The sequence below is a fragment of the Rhodnius prolixus genome, unplaced genomic scaffold, assembly GCF_049639745.1.
Source record: "Rhodnius prolixus isolate KJV_2025 unplaced genomic scaffold, Rpr scaffold_6, whole genome shotgun sequence".
Taxonomy (NCBI): domain Eukaryota; kingdom Metazoa; phylum Arthropoda; class Insecta; order Hemiptera; family Reduviidae; genus Rhodnius; species Rhodnius prolixus.
Window position 1 is genome coordinate 23,314,093 of NW_027411634.1, and position 23,589 is coordinate 23,337,681.

At 36.0% G+C, this 23,589-nt stretch overlaps 1 protein-coding gene across 11 annotated transcripts in view; it reads right to left on the reverse strand.

Annotated features, from left to right (window-relative positions):
• The window catches only part of CARPB (Carbonic anhydrase-related protein B), a 458,344-nt gene that overhangs the window by 407,649 nt on the left and 27,106 nt on the right, over positions 1–23,589 (reverse strand). For all 11 annotated transcript variants that reach the window (XR_012462470.1, XM_074141636.1, XM_074141631.1 and 8 more), the window contains one exon: positions 201–339. Coding sequence is in view for 10 of the 11 variants with exons in the window: in XM_074141636.1 (XP_073997737.1) it covers positions 201–267 (67 nt within the window). In the remaining variant the exon portion in view is untranslated. The remainder of the gene's footprint in view (positions 1–200; positions 340–23,589) is intronic.

Below are 23,589 nucleotides of genomic sequence, written 5' to 3' on the forward strand. Positions count from 1 at the left end.
AATGTTCTCTCATTACAGACTATATTATCTATCATCGGACTCCTAGGAAGAGAAAGTTTAAGAGCGGGCGGCTGGATTCGAACTGGGATCTTTTTGTTGGAAGCCATTGAAGTGATCCTTTCCATTGATTTTATTATTGATTATATTACTTTTTTTAATTTAAAAAAATAAGCGTTAACATAGATTGAATGTAGACTTACCAGAAAGTATGAGAGCAGCTTGTAATACTAATTTGAGCGATGTATGCATCTTAATTTTTTTTAACATTTATCTCCTCAAATATTACGAAATTCTCAGGAGAATTCGGGAAATTTTTTTAACATTAACACCACCAGCATCCTGTAAAACAAAAAACATTAAGAAAAGTTAGAAACAGATTATTAACTTTCATAAATAATATTTTATAAATAGATAAGGTAATTAGACAGACAGATAAGCATCTGTAAGCTTGGTGTGCTAACTGCGAACATGCTGATCTATAATTTGTATTTGAAATATTGCCTATCAAAAATGTTATTTAGGTCTGGGAGAAAGGTTCTATGGTTAAGCTGCCCTACAGAAAGTGCAATATCAGTATAATCTTTGGTTACACAAACTGTTTAGGTTAATAAGAATTACAGACTGGTATATTCATATTTATAAAATGTTCTCAATTATGGCATTTACTTCTCATACCCGTGAATAAATCTTTCTGTGTCTTATAATCGACTTCCTGTTTTTACTTATAAGCATATGCATTGGGTCAAAATTCTGGTTACGCCGCTGGGTTTTCAAAATAATCCCACTTACAAGATAAGGAGAACATTGATCATCTGATTTCAAATAATTTTATATATGTATATTTATTATTTAATCTATATCATAGTATCGAAGTAGTTGATCCTGCTAATTATTATGGTCTAACAATTGATCAGTTCCTAAAATGTAAACACTAACCGTTGATAAATCTTTACTATTAAAAAAAAGAAGAACATTGTCAACATATAACCTAATAGCCAGCCATAAGCTGGTATAAAGACAAACCACACACCGATATCAAGTGCATAATTGCAAAAGCAATACTAAAAAAATGGCAGACAGATTACAGTAATGGTAATAAAGGGAGATTCTATAAAAACTATGGCAGATCAGTTACCTAGACAACCATGGTTTAAGGGGAACTGTCACTAATAAATGGGTTGTTTACGACAATAAGCAGGCTGAGAGCGAACCACGCGGTGTGCGGATCGTATCTACACAGGATCAACAAAAAGGTTGCAATGAGGAGGAGGATTTCAAAAATATAATAATGATATGCCCACGTTATGCAGTCGAAAGGAAACGAATGTTTGACAGCATATACAGGTATTTAGATGCACTCATTTCGCTACGAAGACATAATATTCTCCACCCAAAATCTATGTGCTTAAATCTGTAGCAGAGCTAGCAAAGAAATATGAATGTATTTAAAAGTTATAGCCGATTAGAATGAAAATGATCAGAGAAGGATTACGGTGATTTTAATTTCGGTTAAGCTATAAGGATGCAGGAGCACAGAGTACTGCTCCATCCATTAGCTGAAGTTTATGTAAATATTTGGATATAGTAGTGGGATGAATGTGTGAAGCGAATGTACATATATATAAGTAAGAATGGAGAGTGAGTGATATTCTAGTGATAAGCACCTAGACGATGCTGGCTGTATGGCGAAAGCCAATGCCCCCCCCCCAAAAAAAACCATTAAAAATTCAGATTATTTTGAAATAATTAATTTAACGTTTTGAATAAGCGAAATTTATGATAAAAAACCAAAAAAAATGAGGTGGAAGATTATAAAATATAATGATTAGACAAACTGAAGTAAATAATGCGTTGTTAACAGCTGAAATTAGACCCTTCTGACTGCTAGTGAAGTCTTAGGTCTTGGTAAATCCCCTACGAGGTTGGGTAAATCTTTTTATTTTTTTGCCTTTCTTCACGTTAATTACCTGCTTACAGTGCTCCGAAACTCCGTGTAACTTGAGTTTTCTAGAATATTAAAATTATTTTTAAATTACTGAATTCTTTTTTTTTGAATTCTCAGCTTTTCGTCTGAATCTGCTACTGAATTGCACGATTCGCTAATAGCTGTAGTTAATAATGCTACACTTTAGTGCGGACTTTTAAGGTTCACATTGAATTGTAATAATATGATTATCATTTACTAAAGTGGAGTTCCCAGAACAATGTCTGAGAGACAAGAGAGAGATTGTAGGAGACATTTGTTTGTATGAACATCAGTGAGAAGCCTTACATTTTAATTGTTTAAAGCGGTTGCCATGGGAGACAAAGAACAAGGTCCACAAGCAAGATTTTGCCTACTCTTGTCTACAAACTTAACAATTACACCGATGTTGAACAATTGGCCTGTTGTATAAGTGTATTCTAACAATCTCTTGAGTTTACTAATACCACAGATTATAAATAGATTAGCAGGCCACAAGATTTCAAATCGTGTAGACAAGACTGGAGCATCTCTGAAGGACACATCAAACCTATTGTTTGAAGGTTTGACGACGATTGTTACAAATTACAATTGGCTTTAATTGCTGAACAATTCTCTTGCATTATATAATCGTACAAAACATTTATTAATAAATAAATAATTCGAATTCAAAGTATGCATTACTAATAGGGTAAAGTGCCCAAATTTAGTCCCCATTAAGTATATTGAATTTGATTGTACAATAAAAAGTAATAATAACTTCGACAAAATTTCTATTGTTGCCTTGAAGATTCAGTTAGTGATTTTTGCAATAATATTGTTTAAAAAATTCATACAAGAAACGCAAAAAATATAATTAAAAAAGTACACTTTTAGTTGTTTAAAAAAAGTGTTCTTAATTTCGTCCCCTCGGCTACAAGTAAAAAAACAAAATAAAATGAAATATTGGGTAATAATTAAATGAATACGTAATGAAGGAAATGAATATTGTGGTTATATACTATATAAATGATACACAAATCTCAAATTAGATGAAAAGTCAAAACTCTGAACAAATTTCACAATTTTTTAAAGAATTTTTTGTGAAAAAACTGTCATGTCTTTTGTTTGAGAAATAGCCGTACTCATTTTCAACCCGCTTTTTGATTTGTCGCAGAAAAAAGGTGAGGCAAATTGTTCTTCTTAGCTAACTGAAACGCCATACGAGGCAAGTCTCCGACAGTTAAAGTTAACCCGTAGAAGTTTTCTTCTATTGTCTGCAAGCATTTGCTCGATGACTTTGGGCAGAACTGTTGGTCGGCCAATATTTCTATTAACCATATCCTCTGGTTCTAATGAAGATTTGACATGATCCTCCAGCGTTGCTCTTGGAACTTGGAATGGACGTTTTGTATCCGATTTCTTTTTTTCTCGTCGCCTTCACTGCTTCTACCATTGTCTTAGGATTCCATTGCTTATGTTTTGCCATCTAAATCGAAAGCAAATAATCAACTTTTTTATATAACTTTTTCAAATATGAAAAAAAAAATCGGGACGAAATTTAGACTACTTAAGGGGACGGAATTAGGAACCACTCAGCTATCCCGTGGGGGCTTTTTTTAAAGGGAAGGGATTAGCTATGAGGTTAGCATACTGGACTCCCACGCGGAGGTCCCGGGTTCGAATCCAGCAGCTGACCCTTAGATTTTCTCTTCCTAGGAGCTTCTTACAGCTCACTGTTCGGTGATGGACAGTGTTGTCTGTAACGAGAGAACACTGTCCGGAGGCCGGCAGTGCACTGGAAAAAGCTCCGGGCGCTAATGACCTCAGCTGTTGATGCGCAAAAAAAAAAAAAATTACATTTTTAAAGATGGCCACCACTATAGAAACAACACATGAATGAACTGGCGTTTCGTTGAAGAATTTCAAAATAAAGACAATATGTGACATGCCCAAAGCAACATGAACATTTTAACGAACCTTTAAAAGACTGGAATACTGGTTTTGAAACACTACCAAATATAACAACTTATTATGACTAAAAATAAAACACTTCAAAACTTGGCTGGACATGAACCGTACCCCGAGTTGACGTTTCCAAACTGCTACCTCTGCAGATTACTGCTCCCTTAATGTAGCTTTCCTAAAATTGCCTTTAGTGTGCAATACTTGGCGATTGTTTTAAATAGGGGGGACGAAATTTGGCGCAGGGACGAAATTTGGCGCAGGGACGAAATTTGGCGCAGGGACGAAATTTGGGCACTTTACCCTAATTATTTCATTAAGAAAATCGCTACACCTACTTCCCAACAAAAGGCAGATTTTTCACGTTTCCTACGCGGATAATACTGCATCATCCATCCCTTATATGGCTCTTTATAGCTACTAGCCAATTCCAAAATGGAGAATCAAGATAATAACGAAAAATTCAAACACAAACTAAGAATCCTCAGCCAGATATTTGAAGAGCTCTTTTCAGGACTTCGCAAGTTTCAAGTTCGGACTCTGTACAGGAAAACATACAACAAGAAAGTACGATTTATATGGAGTCGTTTTAAGAACGTTTATTACTAAATGGTGGAAAAATAAAGTAATTTCTTCGTTCGAAATACTTAAGGGATCCATTCGGTGCAGTAAGGGTTTCACTACAGCCCTGGAGTAATACATTTTGCAATGTGTAATTTATTATTTAAGGTGCATAAAATAAATAGAATAGAGAAGTGAAGTGGTTCCATTTAAAGTAGCACAGGTGCACTTGAACCTTCGGCCAGTGGGATACTGGAGGACCTCGTTCATAACTTGGCTAGGTGAGGTAAGTTTCGGTCGACTCCGGCCGTCTTTTACTAAGTGGCCGCGGTAAATATCTTGTCCCGCGCTGTAAAACTAACTCGTCTACCCTACTTAGAAATTCTGTATCACCAAAACCTCACCACTCTCTTCTTCTACGTCGCCTTCGCCGCCTATGATTAACAAAGAAACGTGTAAGCATACTCGACCATCTAGATTACCGCCTGTTTTTACGCTCTTTCATAGGCATTTGCCTGTAAAAATAACTGTCTAATAAAATTACCCTGTTTATTTTCTTTTCTCGAAGTAAACTTGGGAAAATTAAAAAAAAAAAAAAAAAGAGTTGCGAGTTTTCTCTTAAAGAAAAACAGGGAAAGTGGAATAGAATAAGGCTAACAAAAAAAATGGGGGTGAACGAGTCCAAAAAATTCTCCTGGTACAACCTAACTTCCTTTATTAAAGTTTTCAACTCGGCTGGTTGGTCGCAGATGTAAGGGATTTCTTATTTTCTATCTTAGAAGATGGTGACGCAGTGTGCGGGTTTGGAGAATGAACGCATGCGCAATGATATCTAAAAAATTCACTCTTCCCAAACACTTTTGAAAGTAATGCCCTTAAAATGCTGGATTACAAACACAACTAACTAGATTCTAATTTACATTTTTTCTATTTCATTTAACTTTATTCTACCCCTTGTTCCACACAGACCGGCTCATGTTTTTCTCTCTTTTACCCAACTCTTTTTTGTTTTTATTCTAATTCATGTCTTTAACTTAGCCCAACTTCTGTTATTCCAGAAAATGAAAATATAAATTTATCGCAGAGCAAAGATAATAATCTTCTATTTTAATTCTTGTTTAACGTAAATCTTTGGTAATATTGTACCTTAAAAATTTCACGTACAATTTTCATTTTCGCCAAATTAGATACCCGTGCTTAAAGTACTTTTTCCGTCATACAAATGGCAACAGTATACGAGGTTTGGCTATTAAATAACGAGACTATTGCTGTAAAACATTTTAAATTTATATACCTTCTAACCTTAATACCTCTATTTACACCTTCGCTGACGACACTGCCATTCTCTCCACACACTCTCTCTACAGTCCCACCTTCTCTCAATAGAACCTTGGTTAGAAAACTGGCGTATAAAAATTAACCCAACTAAGTCTAAATACATAGTCTTCACCCTCAAACGTCAAACTCCACCACCTGTCTTCTTGCATCATACACCTATCCCACCAGCCGACCATGTGCGGTACCTTGAAATTTACCTAGACAAGAGACTTACCTGGAACCCCCATACGAGACTTAAACGTCCCGAACTAAACAAACGATACAAACTTCTAGCCAGACTACTCCGACAAACGCTCAAAACTCTCACTACAGAACAAACGACGACTTTATACAGCTCTTCTCACTTCCAATATGATCTTACGGACTCGAACTTTACGGAACAGCTAAAAAATCCAATCCAAAATACTCCGCCGCATGGTAGACGCTCCATTCTATGTTAGCAACCACACAATACACACAGATCTCCAAATTCCACTCATCCCCGAACTTGCCAAAATTCGATATAAAAATTTTCATCAAAAACTCTCATTTCATCCCAACCCATTAGCTGCAAACTTATCTTCAATTACGCTACCCTCCAATCCTCGAAGACGGCTGAGGCGCCTTTGGCCCCGTGACCAACTGGGTGACTAATGGCGGCCATCTCTTGATGACAGTCATTCACGTTTGCCACGCTATTCATATACACTTATCGCATTTACCTATTGTACCCTGTAGGTACAGGTGTAAATTACATTAAAAGGATAAATAAAAAAAAAAATTATATATATTTAGTTATTATCACCTTCAAAATACATCTCTCCCCTATCCCTACAACGCTCCATGCGAATTGTTCGAAACCGGGCTGCAAGTCTCTTTTCTTTGAGCTCCTGCATGAGGCGTGCCGCTTTTTCTTTCACAGTTTCAACGGACTGAAATTCGTGTTCCTTTTAATGCAGATTTGACTTTGGGGAACAGATAAAAAGTCACATGGAGCCAGGTCAGGCGAATAAGGCGGATGGCCTAGAAACTAGGATGTTTGTACTTGGCTAGAAACGTCGACTTGACAGGCAATGCAGTGTGAGCTGGCGAGTTGTCTTGATGGAGAACCCGCGACTTGTTCTTCCACAAATTGGGTATATTTTTTCCTTGCTCTTTCACGGAGTTGAGCAAGCACCTCACGGTAGTAATGTTGATTAATTATAATCGATATTTTCATCCGATTTGGACGTGGAAGGGCGACCCGGGCGGTCATCATCTCCGACGTCTTCTCGGCCATCTTGGAAACGCTTGAACCACTCAAAAACTCGCGCACGTGATTACCATTCATCGCCATAAACTTCTTTTAATAACAGATAAGTTTCAGTAGCGGTTTTATGAAGTTTTGATGTGAAATTTCACGACAATTCGTTGCTCTACTATATGTGTAATATCATGTTTTCGGCAAAACGAAACTAAACATCTCTTACACAAACGAGGGTTTCGGTCAGACAGATTTCTCTACAAACACGTGAGACGCTGCAATCGAAAGAGAAGGCTTTACGCTGCACAGCTGGCGGTCGTTAGGATTTGGCGCATGCATATTTCTTCTGTAGCAGCATCAGTCTCGATATTTAATAGCCACACCTCGTATAGTTTTACAGCTCGGTTATAGGCAGTGGCATCTGCTTTTCAATGAATTAAGACTGTTTTTGGTAAACAAATTCATTTACAGCCATTTCAGTGTAATTCCCATCTGGGGTACGGAAGCTCCTAAAGTAAGAAAGCACTAGTCAAATATATTTTGCTTTTTTAGTATAAGTTATGTACCTATTAGTGATTTGTTTGCCTCTTGCAGTTTTGTGAAAGATTTTTTACAAAATAGTTTTGGGGTTTTATTAATTGACATACACACTGTGTCTTATCTAGTACCCACTTACGCTTTCTAAGACTTAAAACCCGGCCGCAAGGAGTTGCAAGTTTAGTTTTCTGGCATATTTGTTGAAATACATTTTCAATAATTATATATGGGGCTAGGGTCTTCAACCATTGGATCGTTCTTCTTTTTTTTAAATCACTTAACGAGTTATTATTACGAAGCCTCATCAATTTGGTAAGAACAAATCCTGGCAAAACAATTAAACAAAGAACCGTTTCGGAGTTATTTGGTAAAGCATAACCAAAATCTGTTCGTACGAACAACTAAATGGACCAAGATTTGAACCTGGGATCTCTTCAAAAGAATCAAATGTACTCTCCGCTCAGCTGATTCCTTCTTTTGATGACGTTATTGTTCTGAATCCAACTCTAATTGGCTTTCTTCAAAAATAAATCATCGTGATAAGGTTGATAAGTTATTTTTTTGTAGCTTTCACATTCGTATGCGACATTTATTCATTATAGTAGATATGTCTGGCAAAATAGTAGTCGGAAACACTTATTATAAATCATACACTTACAATAAATCATAATCGTAATAATGATAAAATAATATATTGTCTTTATGCGAACCGCAGTGACAGAGCAATCACAAATAATACCAGCATGTGATGGGAAAAGAAATAAGTTTAAGGCGATCAATTGAAAAGATTGATGGTAAATTCGTGACAGATTATTCAAATAGTCAATTTGCGAAAGTATTTTGACAAAAATTATAATAAAAATACTATCGATAATAAAATGCAGAATTAAGAGTAGGGAGGGGGCAGAAGTGGATGTGAGGAAGCCAAATTCTATAAAATATTCAGACAGTGCTGCAATCTTCAGCAGAGAAATATAACCAATATTAGGAAAACTTTAAAATAAAATAAGAAATTATTTAGTTAAACAAAATGTAATTTAAAAATCAACACTGATTATTTTATTTATTTATGATTTTAAAATTGATTCGGAGTAAAACCTTTCTATGAACTGGTTTCAAAAACGTCATGCACTAATAATTATGATTTTTTATTTTCTTGCAACGTCCTCAGGTCTTTTAAAAAAGTGTTTAAGTTGTAATTATGTGGCAGTCTAAAGAATCTTTATTATGAATATAGGGTCTATTCTCTTTTATAAATTTGGGGCAAAAGAAACAACAATAAACAATATTAATACATTAATACACAAGTAATAACTTTGCAATCCATTTAAGGGGTTATAGGCAGTCAGAGGCGCCAAAAAAGTCATTTTTTCAATTTTTTGGGGGGGAAAAAGTGTTTCTTTTTTATTCGGGAAATTTTGCGTCATATCAGTCTATGTTTAAAGAACTTATTGTAATTTTTTCGTTACAAATTAATAATAATTGTACTAATGGCGAATATTTTAATGCAACACGTCAAAAAAATGCAACCCTCTCGTGGACATGATATCTTGAGACTGGGTCATCTGAAATCAAAATTTCGAAAAGATTTCGTTAGTAGATGACTTTATCTCGTACTTGACCGAAGGATTTAGAAAAAAAATTGAATTTTTAATTTTTGGGACAACTTTAAAGTTTGAGTCACGATTTTCACTAAAAAAATTGACCATTTTATGTTTGTAAAACAAGTTCTATTCATTGAAAAAAAAATCCTTCGTCCAATTACGATTTTAATATGTGTAAAAGAAATTCGTAAAATTTCAAAAAGTTCGGTGCAGTAGATTTTGAGATATCGTGTCCACCGTCTTTGAAAACGTAGTTTTGAGAAAAACGTGTTTCAAGTTTTTCAGCGGTTAAAGATTTGCGAATAAAACCTGGATAATCTTTTTTTCAACTTACACAGTATCATCGATTCCAGGCCCATAAAATAAGTCCTCCATGTCTTCCAAAATGTCCAAGTTTTCCGATTTGTGCTGTCTGCGTAGGATTCTTGCCTCCCGCTTAGCAAGTTGAGCTCTGTGCTCAGCGATGGTAATTCGAACGGTCGGGGCTTGTAAACACTTTCACTCTTACAATTTTGCTCGGATCGAATTGAAATTTTAGGACAACATTCCTGAGATACTATACTTTAATATATATATATATATATATATAAAAATCGATTTTTTTCAAATTTCTGACTGCCTATAACCCCTTAAATCAATTTTATAAAAGTCATAACACAATGTACAGTGTCGTTATTTTTGATTAATATTTATAAATAATTATTTATGATTTATTGTACATATTTTATTTGTTTATTTTCATTTCTTTTATTTGTATTTTATTTTTAAAATTTGAAAACCTTGAGGATGTAGCGAAAACATTAAATAAATAATGTGTTTTTTTTGTTTTGGACTGAATATGGCGGTTATTTAACTACAATACGTAGAACGGTCAATTCTGAATGGTACACAACCATTCAGTTTGCCGGAAGTCTTCGATGAAATAAGGAAAACAAACAAGCGGATCTTTCTTCATCAAGACAATGCCAGCTGTCACACATCTCGTCTAACAACCGACTATTTGAGCACTCCAAAAAATCGAATTAATGGGTCATCCGCCGTACAGTCCTGATTTGCCACCAAATGACTTCTTTTTTGTTTCCGAACGTCAAGAATAAATTACGTGAACAACGATTTTCGTCGGCAGAAGAAGCCGTTGATGCATTCAAAAATCATGATTTGGAGGTGTCTCAAGCGGAATGGAAAAAAATGCCTTGATAAGTGGTTGGAACGCATGCAGAAGTGTATAGATCATAAAGGAGAATATTTTGAAAAACAATAAACTCATTTTCACTGACAAATTACTGTTTTTTTTATTGTTAGGCTCAAAATATAAATAGTGCTCCTCTTAGCATCAACCGTCTTAAGAAGGTACAGAAATTGCTCTTATTGCTCTACTTTTCGGCTGCTACGGTGCCAATCGTCTGGTGCTTTTGGCCTTTTTTTTTTTTTTTAATATTAATAACAGTAAAGGAAGGGATTAGCTATGTGGTTAGCATACTGGACTCCCACGCGGAGGTCCCGGGTTCGAATCCAGCTGCTGACCCTTAGATTTTCTTTTCCTAGAAGCTTCTTACGAGTACAGCACACTGTCCGGTGATGTAAAAGGTCTGTAACGAGGAGGCCCGCCAGTGTACTGAAAAAAAGCTCCGGGCGCCAATAACCTCAGATGTTGAAGCGCCTTAAATCTTAAATAACAATAAAATACTAATAAGGCAAAAAGAATTTCATTGGTGGACATTCAAGCGGGTATCACAGGTTCGACTACAACTGGCTGCCCTTAGATTCTCTCTTCGTGGAAACCACTTTCAGATTATTGCTCAATGATTGATTGATAGCTAAATCAATGTCTCGTTTAAATACTAAAAATATATGCGTTTATATTGTACGTATACATTTTATATACTAAATAATATTCGGTATGATATTCATAAACATGCTCAACAAATAAGAACAATTCTGCGATGTATAATACTGTCTGCCAGTTCATTATTAGTTTAAATCAATACAGGTCATAGTCTACTTCGAACTAATATGTAGTTGTTGTATTAGAGTGTTAAAAATAAAAAGAACTTTTTTAAAATCAGATACAATTTTAATTTTTTTTTTTTTTTTTTTTTTTAATTTATTTAGCCATTTACAATCTGTATAATACACTATACAATAAGTAAATAAGGAGATAGAAGTATAGAGGCGTGAAAGGCAGGAGGAAAGAAACTGCCCAGCGGCAGCACTTTCTACAGGATATTTATTTTAGGCCTTCAGACTGCGAGGAAGTCGCGGGGCCACTGGCGATTCAGTCGGCGAGGAGGATTGTCAGGGATATCAGAAGAGGCGAGAGACTGTACTAGAGAATTGGGGCAAGTGGAGAGAGCACTATGGAATTTTTGATATTTAGTCTTGGCTAACTGGTGTACGAAGGGGATGTTAAGGTCGTTGTGTAGAGTGAGGTTAGTCACGTAGAAAGGAGCGTCAGCTATCTGTCGGAGGAGTTTTGACTGAAATGTTTGTACAGTCCGTACGTTTGTAGGTTTGGCTGAACCCCACAGCTCTAGTCCGTAAGTCCACATTGGTTTGAGGATAGTACTGTATATTAATCGTTTGAGTTCAATAGGTAATTTGGAGCGTCGTCCAAGAAGTCTGTAAAGTAGTTTCGCACGTTTTGTCATAGCTTGTCTTTTAAGTCTAGTGTGTGGGTTCCACGTGAGTCGCTTGTCTATGTAGAGCCCAAGGTAGCGCACCAGATCTGTATGAGGAAGAGGATTGCTGTTGAAGAGGACAGGTAGACAGGAGCCCCGCCGGAGAGTAAAATTTTAAATTCTAAATTATTTTCTGCACAGTATTGTTATAAATGCACAGTTACTTTATTTTCTAAAATAAGGTATATAACAATTTTTTTAAAAACATTTTAGAAGGATCAGAGTATTATTTAATGTGCAAATGCCAATTGCCAGAAAATTTAAAACGTTTTTTTGATAGAATGCCCTTTAAATGAACCTCTAAGATTGCAGTATCTGGCAAAATATCCTTTCCTACTGATAAATAATAAGAATTCTCAATAGGATGAAAAAATAGTTGCCATTTCAGTCGTGATACATTTATTCTGCCGAGCTTTCGACCTAGGGACTAGGTCATCTTCAGGGATAGTTTACAAAGTAATATTTTTACATTACAGGGTTGGTGTGTCTTCTGTCTTGTCTGTTCATGAACTGAACACAAGACAGAAGACATACCAACCCTGTAATGTAAAATATATTACTTTGTAAACTAGCCCTGAAGATGACCTAGTCCCTAGGTAGAAAGCTCGGCAGAATAAATAATGTATCACGACTGAAATGGCAATTATTTTTTCATCCTATTGAAACTATGAATCAGTCACTAAAAGTAATGAACAACAATACAAATAAACATTTTCAGTAAAAAGAACGTTTTCTGTAAAATTAACAAAACCAGCTTTAGGTATATAGGTTATTTTCAGCTCGCCAAAACAACCCAGTCCTGCCTTAAAAAATACTAATTATACTAATTGCTTCACTAAAATATAATAAAGGACGTCATGCAACGCTCTTTCGTTATCTAATTAATCTAAAAATACATTAATTATTTACAACCTTTAAAGTAGGAACAGCGAAGTTAAATCCGTAGAACAGGCTTTATGGTAAAATATTGCTATGTTTAAAGATTTGCAAAGATAAGCTAATTTTCAAATACAATTTTATATAATTTATGTTTACTTTTCTTTTATATTAAGTAGATTTAAATTTAAGACAAGATTATCTATTACTAGATCGAAAACACAGCTAGTGATTGGAATTTGGTCAAATCTCGAATCAGTTGGAATGCTTCTGTATTGATTGCGCTTATTTAAAGTGAAAACATATTTTCATTTTAAAGTAAAGGAAATATCAGACTTATTGATCATGATGGCGCCATGATTTATCTTTACTGCTTTACCTTTTCGGGTTGACTATCTCCTCGACTATTCATGAATGGAATTCACTCTCTTAGGGATTTAGGGATGGCTCCAATGAGTGGTTATTGCTTACTGCTGGTCCTCCCATCTTTCTGGAGCTTCTTTCAAAAACGATTTAAACTAGCGTACATTCAGTATCTATCAATTTGAAACAGTCTTCTTCAGATATCTTGGAAATTATTGGAGAAGATTGGAAGTTATTGACTGCTGTTCCCAAAACATCCTTGATGAAACTGGTTCCCTTCATCCGGTGGTGCCATCCTTGGCAACAGCTGTCAAGTTTTTTTGACGTGAATACGTCTTTAAATTTGCTATCATATGGAGGCAATCTAATGATAACAAAATCGGGTGATACAGTTTGGCATTATAGTTTCGAATCATCGTGTACATCCAAAATTAAATTAGATCACTGGATAGTTAGAGGATCAAAGAATTCATTACGATAAGCGAGGACTGTGACGCATCGTGCGCGGTGGAGGGGGAAGCGCCGCCATTTTGAGATCATTTTGCTGCGTATCGAGATTTGCATTTAGTATAACTTTTGACTTGGAGAAGCTACGATGTTCGTTTAAGTTTTAATCGTCAACTGTCGTCACAATCTATCGATTGTATATAAAACATTAGTGTAAAATAGTAACAGTGATTATAAAATGGTGTTAGAATAAAAAAAAAATTATCAACAATATGTAATGTCGGCCTATACGCGTCGAAAAGCCAAAACCAAATACAGAGATCGTATACGGTTGGAAAGGGCTTCTCAAGAACAGTCGAATAGTAATAATAAAACACCATATGACCGAGTCAAGCTGTGCCGGGAACGTAAAAGATTGAATGCGGCCGAGCGGATCAACGACGGTGACAGTACATCTGCAGCTGGGGCGGTTGAAATTATGCAAGTGGATGATGAAATCGCTTCTACATCGACAACAGACTGTATAGGCATAGATTGTGTTCGATCGTCGATTTGTTTCCTTGATTTCATCCTAAATACATAAATAAAAATATTTTATATAAACAATATAACCCGTTACGTAAACGTATTCACGTACAACACACGGCCGTGTCCATGACAGAGCCACAGTTTTTTTTAGCACAGCAAGTTGACGATCTCTGACTGCCAGCTTTAGGATCCTCCTTCTGTACTAGAGATTCATGGTAACTGAAAACTTAGTGTGGTGTGGCAAACAGAAGAATAAAATATAGAATTTGGTTTGCAATGAGTGACAAAAGATTGCAATGAGTGACAAAAGATTGCAATGAGTGACAAAAGATGGCGGAATATTGCTTTACTCGACTCTCACTTAGATGGCATTCTTTAGATGCTTTGTACTTTCTGGTATTTTCTATGATGAAGACTAAATACATTAAAAAATTTGGAAGCCCTTATTGTACAATTATGGCCATTTTAAGATGTTGATTTGGTATAATTTAATTCGTTTTGATTTATTGGAATTAGTTTGTACTTTAAAACAAGTTGTAACTTCTATTGAATCGAAATCCAAATTTGTTTATCTCTTTCAAATTTTTGTAATCTTTATTTTATAGATAGGTTAATAGATTAAAAACAAAATCAATGGATTCTCAAGCTATCGGCAGCAAATAAATATGATGGACTTTAAAAAGTTTGTAGCTGGCAGTCTAACAGGTACAGAGTTCACTATAATCCTATTTCGTATGTTTAAATGTTGTACGCAATATTTCAGACACCACTTTAACTGTCTGGCATTTTAATTAAACGGTTGGATGGTTGGACGCGATGTGTAAAAATACTGTCCAAACAGTGTAGCAGTATTTCCCTCGGGGGTTTGCCGTAAACGTGTACACCCATATCTACGGGAGAGCAGGGCACAAGTTGTACATGTGGCAGCTGCGAGGGAGTTGAAAGCTAGAATTGGCTAGACCAATTATCTGGTAGAGTATCCACAACATAGCCGGCAGGTTATAACCTCCTCCTCCTCATCTCTCTACTCTTCTCGTACACAGAGTCAGCCAACTGTAGTGCACAAATCCACGATTTTCTATCCGTACATTCTCCTGTTAACAGGTTTAGTCAGGCAGTTCATTCGCACTGTCCTCCAGTTCACAAACACATACATATGAGAGCACAAATTCTCTATACACATAGAAATTTCCACTACATACCAAAGGTATCAGAGCATAACGCTTTGGGGTTTACCTGAATGTTGTCGTACATGTGTTCGCATTCCCTGGTATTCACACCCCTATAAAGAGTTATTATCAAATAACTCTTAAGATAATGTGGTTCACCTGTTAAAGTAAGTTCCTAAATTCTAAATTATATTAAATTAAGGTAACCCAATTTCAGTCTTACCAATTCTTCCAAAAAAAGAACAAAAACTCCACTTTATGTTATAACTTATAACCTTCATTTAAATAAATGTATAATATACGTATTATAAGCTCGCAAGCCAGGTTACCCTGGAGGTTATCAACTGCTCTCTGTATCTGAGCAGGCACCTTTGAAGGCACAGTACATGCTTCACAAGTTGAGTAAAGTGCATTATTTGATAAATTAAGGAATAAATTTGATCCCTTACATGAAAGATATTGATCACTTAAATATGTGGTAGGAGGTTTCCAATTTTTTTGGTAATTAAACGCAACTCTCCCAAAATTACCAAATAATTATTAAACCTTCTTGTTTGTAACAGATGTAAAATTAATTTTTAGCCATTTTGTGTATGCTTGAGAACATCTAAAGCTCTAAACATTTGATTTTTCTTAGAAAAATCACTCGGAAAACGACTTATTTCCCGATATTAAGCAAAATACTAGCTTTACTGCCTTGGCAATATTTTTAGTAGAAAGGGGATGAAAAAATACATAAAAATGACCTATCGCGTGCTCTTCTTTCTCTTTGATAACAAGTTGAAAAATTGAAATATGATTAATAAATACCAGATTTTGAAATGGCCTAGCACCTTTAATTTTGAAGATATCGAATTGCAGTTTCCGGTTTCTTTCATAACTTTTTATACTCTTTAAAACTGTGTATATGAAAATGGGGTCAACTGCAAACCCTTACGTTTAGACGCGTATCAGCCGCGTATGCGGGCAGGAATCTAAAATCAAGTCATATATTCTGAAACTAGAGGTGACGGGCAACAAATTTTTCCTCTACCATTTTTTGCTCAGATCAACCGTTTAAGCATGAAATGCATTTGAGCCGTCCTAAAACGAACACCCTGCATATTGATATTTATATAAATATATATATATATAAATTTATAACTTATAAATTTAAAACGTTCCTGAAACTGTAACATTTAAATCTCCTTAATTCATTGAAAAACTAAATCTCAGCACTAATTCACTCATGCAAAATGTTGCCTCCCCTCGATCCAAACTGGGTTCTAATTTGGCAGCTTTTCGCCTTTAATTTAATCCAGAAAGACGACTAAACAATATCACGTTCGCTTATTAAATTTGTGTTGAAGACTGTGGATAGCAAATTCAAAAAATTCTGGCTAGAATTTGATTTTCTTTTACTATAATGCTCGGGATTATAACTTATTCATTTTTTTTCGAACTTCAAAAAGTCAAAATTTATTTAATTGCCTAAATCAAAACTTTTTTTTAGGAGCAGGAGGGGAGCAAGAACGTTTCTTTCTCAAAGTAGACATTAACACTGACAAATAAATTTGGAAGATTTGGTAATGATTGGTATTCTTACCAAGTAAGACGAAAATAAAAAACTAAAATCGGATACAATAGCAATGGTTGTTGGCTCTTTACTTTCAGAAAAAGTTACAAATTATTCATAACCTTATAAATTATTACCTATTTGAGTAGGTTATTTATTTTATGAGCAAGTGTTTTATTAAAATTTTAAACAGGGAGTTTATTTATGTAAGTGGCAGATAGGAGGAGCGATGCGGTGTTTGTATGTTTGATAATGTACAATGTGTGTGTCTTGAAGTAATAGTGGGAGTTCACAAAGGAGTTGAAGACGTAGTGTGAACTCTAAGAGATCCCTTGGGAGACGTAAAAAGTTGATCAACGTAGAGAACTTGGAATACGTTCAAGACTAAAACCTTAACACAAAATACATACATTTATACTTTTACCCAGACAAATACACATGCGATCCTCAGAGTTATTTTCAACTCTTATATAGCTTACAAGAAGTTACACACGTACAAAAGCTGAAGAAGCTCTCACCAGTCGGCTGGGTTTCCTAATTTTCCACGGTCGACTTGTTTATCTGTATAGGTAATGCTAGCGCGTAAGGGAAATACCTTGGCCATTGCATTCGTGTTCTTCTACAGTCCATCGGCTGCCTCACATGTTTCCAAATAACGTCCACCACTTACGTATATCTTAGCTGAAGAACACAACTATAGTACACATCCCAGTTGGTACGTGCTCGCACACCTTACGTACCACATTTGCTCACCTTCTCCGTTTAACCAACACCATCCCCAAAGAATGTATACAGATCCACATGTTTATAGAAAGGTTCTTTCAGCCCTGTATGTTTATAGCTGCAATTGGATACTGTAACCAATTGGATAAGCAGCAGGAATCAGTACGTACGTACGTAACATATATGAAAAAATAAATATATTTAGCTGTTTTTATAAATAATACTAGGTTTTAATATAAATATTTATTTTCGTGTTTATTTTAGGTTCAATTTGTGACGATTTCCATTCAAACAAATAACGAGACTGGTACTGCTACAAAAGAACTATGCATGCGCCAAATCCTAACGACCGACTGCTGAGCAGCGTAAAGCCTTCTCTTTCGATTGTAGCGTCTCACATGTTTGTAGAGAAATCTGTCAGACCGGAACCGCCGCTTGTGTAAGGAGGTGTTAGTTTCGTTTTGCCGAAAACATGATACTACCCATGTAGTAGAGCAACGAATTGTCGTGAAATTTCTCATCAAAACTTGATAAAAACCGCTACTGAAACTTATCTTTTATTAAAAGAAGTTTATAGCGATGAATGTTTATCACGTGCGCGAGTTTTTGAGTGGTTCAAGCGTTTCCCAGATGGCCGAGAAGACAACGGAGATGATGACCGCCCGGGTCGTCCTTCCACGTCCAAAACGGATGAAAATATCGATTATAATTAAATCAACATTACTACCGTGAGGTGCTTGCTCAACTCCGTGAAAGTGTAAGGAAAAAACGACCCGATTTGTGGAAGAACAAGTAATGGGTTCTCCATCAAGACAACCGGCGCCGGCTCACACTGCATTGTCTGTCACAAGACGTTTCTAGCCAAGTACAACATCCCAGTGTTTTAGGCTGTCCGCCTTATTCGCCTGATCTGGCCCCGTATGACTTTTATCTGTTCCTCAAAGTCAAATCTGCATTAAAAGAGACATGATTTCAGTCCGTTGAAGCTGTGAAAGAAAAAGCGGCACGCGTCATGCAGGAGCTCAGAGAAAAAGACTTCCAGCACTGTTTCGAACAATGGTAAATCCGCATGGAGCGTTGTAGTGATAGGAGAGGGATGTATATTGAAGGTGATAATAACTAAATATGTATAAATTTAAAATAAAATGTTTTACTGCAATAGTCTCGTTATTTAATACCCACACCTCGCATATTGCCAAGAAAGGTATGGAAAATGAAATCAAATAATTGCAAAATTTTATTTGTTTTCAAGAATTTTGCTTTACAAGGAGTTGCGTAGAATACAAATTTTATTCAAAAACATTCTTTTTTAGAATGATAAAAAAAGAGTCTTCTTCGACGACGCTCTAAATTGCCTATTGAACTCAAACGCTTACTATTCTCAAACCTATGAGGACTTACGGACTAGAGCTGTGGGGTTCAGCCAAACCAACAAACGTAAGGACAGTACAAACATTTCAATCAAAACTCCTCCGACAGATAGCTGACGCTCCTTTCTACGGTGTCTAACCTCACACTTCACAACGACCTCAACATCCCCTTCATAGACCAACTCGCCAAGACTAAATATCAAAAATTCCATACTGCTCTCTCGACTAGCTCTAATACTCTTGTACTGTCTCTCGCTTCCTCTGACATCCCTAATACTCCTCGCCGACTGAATCGCCAGTAGCCCCGCGACTTCCTTACTGTCTGAAGAACTAAATCTCTCCACTCTCCTCCTCACACTCTCCTCCTTAAATTCTCCTCTCTCCTATAGAGAGTGCTACCGCTGGAGGAGCTTCTCTCCTCCTGCTCTTCCCGCACCAGTTCATCTCATTCACCTCCTATTTACTTATTGTATATATTTATACAGATATTAAATTACAAAATAAATAAATAATAAATAATGTTTTGTATTGTTTCGTCCCTAACGCCGAGAAAATGTTCTATTTTAGGGTTGGAGGATTATAGAAATTTCTCTGTATTGGTGTGCGATTAAGTATATGTTGGTGGTATTTGTATTCATGGGCGTTACAGAAACGGTAAGTAGTTGAGGGTTTAAGAGAATAATGTCTGTCAGTAATGCGTTGTGAAATATGATAGTGTACTGTTTGGAAGATACTATGTTTGTTTAAGGTGTATACACATTTAAGCTACATATACAGGTAGTTGTAAAATTTACTAAAGCTCGAGTTATTAGGTGAGTCTATTTCTTGGTTCTTCAGATGAAGTTTATATTTCGACTGCACAAAAGGAATTATCGCTTTAAGTTGATTTGAGGTTTAGTCTGTTACATATATTAATGTCAACAAACAGAAGTGCAAGTTAGTAGATCTAATTATATCTGGATAAGAATTATGTATTATATATCAAAGAAATTTATTTAGACTGGTGGCTATGTGCTTGAGAAGAAGTTGCGGAAAAGCCATGGTCCAAGGCAAAACTTCTAGGAAATTTGTAGATCAACACGGGCCTCAGGCAAGGGGACCCGATGTCGCCAACCTTATTTAATATTGTCTTAGAGGCGATTATCATGAGAAGGTTATCAGTCAATCTAGGCGGGAATTTGTACACTACGATGGTACAGGTGTTAGCCTATGCTGATGACGTGGCTTTATTGGCAAGATCTCAAGCAGAGCTAAAGGCGATATTCTTTTAATTGGAAGCAGCGGCCAAAGAGTTTGGATTGGAGGTTAACTGCCAGAAAACCAAATATTTGGTTGTGACAAGAAAGAGAAGGATATTTCGGAACCTACGGGTAGGGGAATATACCTTTAAGGAGTGAGGAATTTCAAATATTTGGGTTCAGTGTTCACGTCTAGAAACGATGTAACAGAAGATATTGCTGGACAAATGGCTGCTGGAAATAGTTGTTTTTTGGCTCTTCAAACGGTGTTTAGAAGTTAAAATGTGTCAAGAGCAGCTTCTTAAAACAGTGCTGAGGCCGATTGTCACCTAAGGCTCAGAAACGTGGGCTTTGACCCGAGCAGATGAGGATACGCAGGTGGAAAAAAAAAATATTAAGGAGAATATTTGGACCTGCTAGGACAGAGGAAGGCTTCAGAATCAGAACGAACCAAGAAGTGGCTGAACTGTTTGGTGAGCCTGATATTGTGTGTCTTGCATAAAAGGCAGGAAGACTGCTATGGTTGGGGACACATACACCAAATGGAGGATTAAGGGCTCCAAAAAGAGCTTGTATGTGCATCCTGGCGGGAGAAGGCCCCGAGGCAGACCAAGGCTGAGATGACTGAGGGACGTGGACGATGATATTGAGGCGGTCGACCCTGCAAGGTTGGAGAACGGCTGCGAGGGTCTGTGAACGTTGGAAAGCTGTTGTGGCTGAGGTCCAGGCCCTTCATGGGCTGTGATAGCCAGGGTGTAGTAGAAGTAAAGAAATGTATTTAATGATTGCAAAGATTAGCTCCAATAAAGTAAGAAATATTCATTAATTTCTCTCGCTAGTTAGTGATACTTTATTTACACAAAAATACAGTAATACAAAAAGTATTAATCGGCACGGAAAATTTCGTTTAGCGGAGAAGGTTACACATAATGAACACTTCAAAAAGAAGATGATATATAAACCAAAAAGAAAAAGAATACATACTCTTAGAGAAAGAAAAATCAAAAATTGTATCTCTTGAATTAATTCAAAGCGTTAATGCCATATATGTCGTGCATATGCGACAAGATGCTTACAATTATCAGTATGCAGTATGTAAAAAAAAATAAGCTAAGACTTAGTAAGAGAGCGATGACCCAGCCTGAGAAGACGCAGTTCTGTTAAAATATTACTTCTGCTAGAAAATTGAAGACGTCTACTCTAGCTCAAGAATTACAAAGTGAACTCATCTCAATATCTCTCACCATTAAATAAATAAGTTCTCCTCTCAGTTTAAACAACCATCGAAGCTCACTCAGGCTAGGACTGGAAGGCAATGCAATGTTAAGGTTAAAAATTGAACGACTCTAGGGTCAGAAAATTCGTTATACAACTGAACCCGGTCAAGAAAAGGTCGGCCATTCAGATATATTGTATTATCTAAAGAAATGTTTAAATCCTGGTTAAATTTGCCAAATAGTACTTTCCGTAGCCTAAACCACGAAATATTAAGATCGACAACTTCAAGCGCAGCAATTTTAGGAAAACGGAAGTCCTATATGGAAAGAACTCTTAGGATATATTCAAAGTGAAGTCTCAGGATGAAGAGGAGATAGGTAGGTGAACGGAAATGGGGACAGGTAACACATTGAAGTTGTCAATCAAGGATATACGTAGAATCATAAAAGACACGGCAAAGATCGTTCACTGACACATCGTACCGATAAAGGTAAAAACCCCATCGAGATTAGAAGGAAAACAACCGTTTAAAACAACCACTTTCGCTAGTTTTGAAATAAGTAAATAATGTTTTAGAAGCTTTTTCTGAGTATTGAGTAGGCTTACTTTAATAATACATTTACAGTAAGTAGTAAATAAGTAGTAAGGTCGTGCCACCGTAGTTTTGTCAGTAATTCACTCAGGAACTCAATATTCTTCGGATGCTTGAAGAAAAATTATGCAACAAGTGCCTTTGAAGAAATCTTGGTACCAGAGCTTATAAAAAAGAAAAAAAATCTGTTGAAAAAATTTATATTCTTATTCTCTCAGAAGCTCAGACAACTATCGGAATAGCCTTCAAAGAATAGTACCAAGTAAACCAGCACTTTATCAGCTGTTAAATTTGATGTTAGAGAGTTATTCAGACATCTAAGAATATCAGAAAGACTGCTGAAATTCAGAAAGGTCTGATTCTTCAAGAATGACTCTGGAGACCGATGTTATTCCAGGAAACCTTCAAATCCTTTTTTGTTTTATTTGTTATTCACAATCTACAAAAAAGAATAAAAGTTATCAGTGAATATGATAAAAGAAGACTTCATGACTGGGTCAGTTTGAGGAGAGAAGCTGCCCACCGGCTGGAGTTTTGTACTACTGAAGTTCGTGGAGGACGATCTGGTATCGTTTTGGAGGCAAGATTTTGAACACGAGGATTTGTACAGAATGGAAGAGAGTTAAAGAATTTTAGATTTAGATTCGTCAGTTACTTATGAGATCTTATGTCCTTATGGAGGATGGAGATAGAGACATAAAATGGAGAATTCGTAATCTGACGCGAGTTTTTGGATTGGAAGGACTGGATCTTTTGTAAATTGAAAAGTTTGGCTGAACCCCACAGTTCGAGTCCGTAAGTCCAGATCGGTTTGAGTACGCAGTTGTATATTAGTCTTTTAAGTTCCAGTGTCAGCTTAGATTGTCTGCCAATTAGTCGTAACAGTAATTTGTTTTGTCGGTTGAGTTCTTTCAGTTTAGTGTGCGGATTCCAAGTTAATCTTTTGTCGATGTACATCCCAAGGTAGCGAACTAAATTAGCAGAAGGAAGAGGAATGGAGTTACAACTTATAGGGGGTTCAAATCCTTATATACGTATAAAAAGTGAAAAGATTTACTTCGTCAAAATTTATTATAAACTTAAAATATTTGAAATATGAACTTGTTTTTCTAAAAATTTCGGAATGTTTCACCAAACTTCTATCAGATTTAAGAAAGTTCAGATTATGTTTCCATTTCTTAATAATTTACGTATACCTAACGTTCAGACATTTCATGCAGAGTTCATCACTTCACGACCATTCTCCACTTACGCCACCTTTCAACTGAAAAAAAGTTTCTAGACATTTAGAATTGTTATTGATAAAAGGCTAGAAAAGGATTACATTTCGCTTTTTTGCCAGAAAACAAAAAATAAAATATAAATTTAGAAATAGATTACTATACGAGGGTCGTTTGAAAAGTCCGTGCAAAGTCAGAGAGATAGCACCACTGGCGCGTATCGAGGTTATGTTTAGTTAGTAGCATCTCTTGGAAGAACACACACCAAGTTTCAGCCAGAACGGTCTATTTCTTTGTGTTGGCATTCGTTTGAATCGAGGAAGTCGAGTGATTTTCAAAAAATGGACGAAAAAGAATTTCGTGTGTTGATTAAACACTACTTTATGAAAGGCAAAACGCCTCAGGAGACTAAAGAGAAGCTTGATAAACATTATGGTGACTCT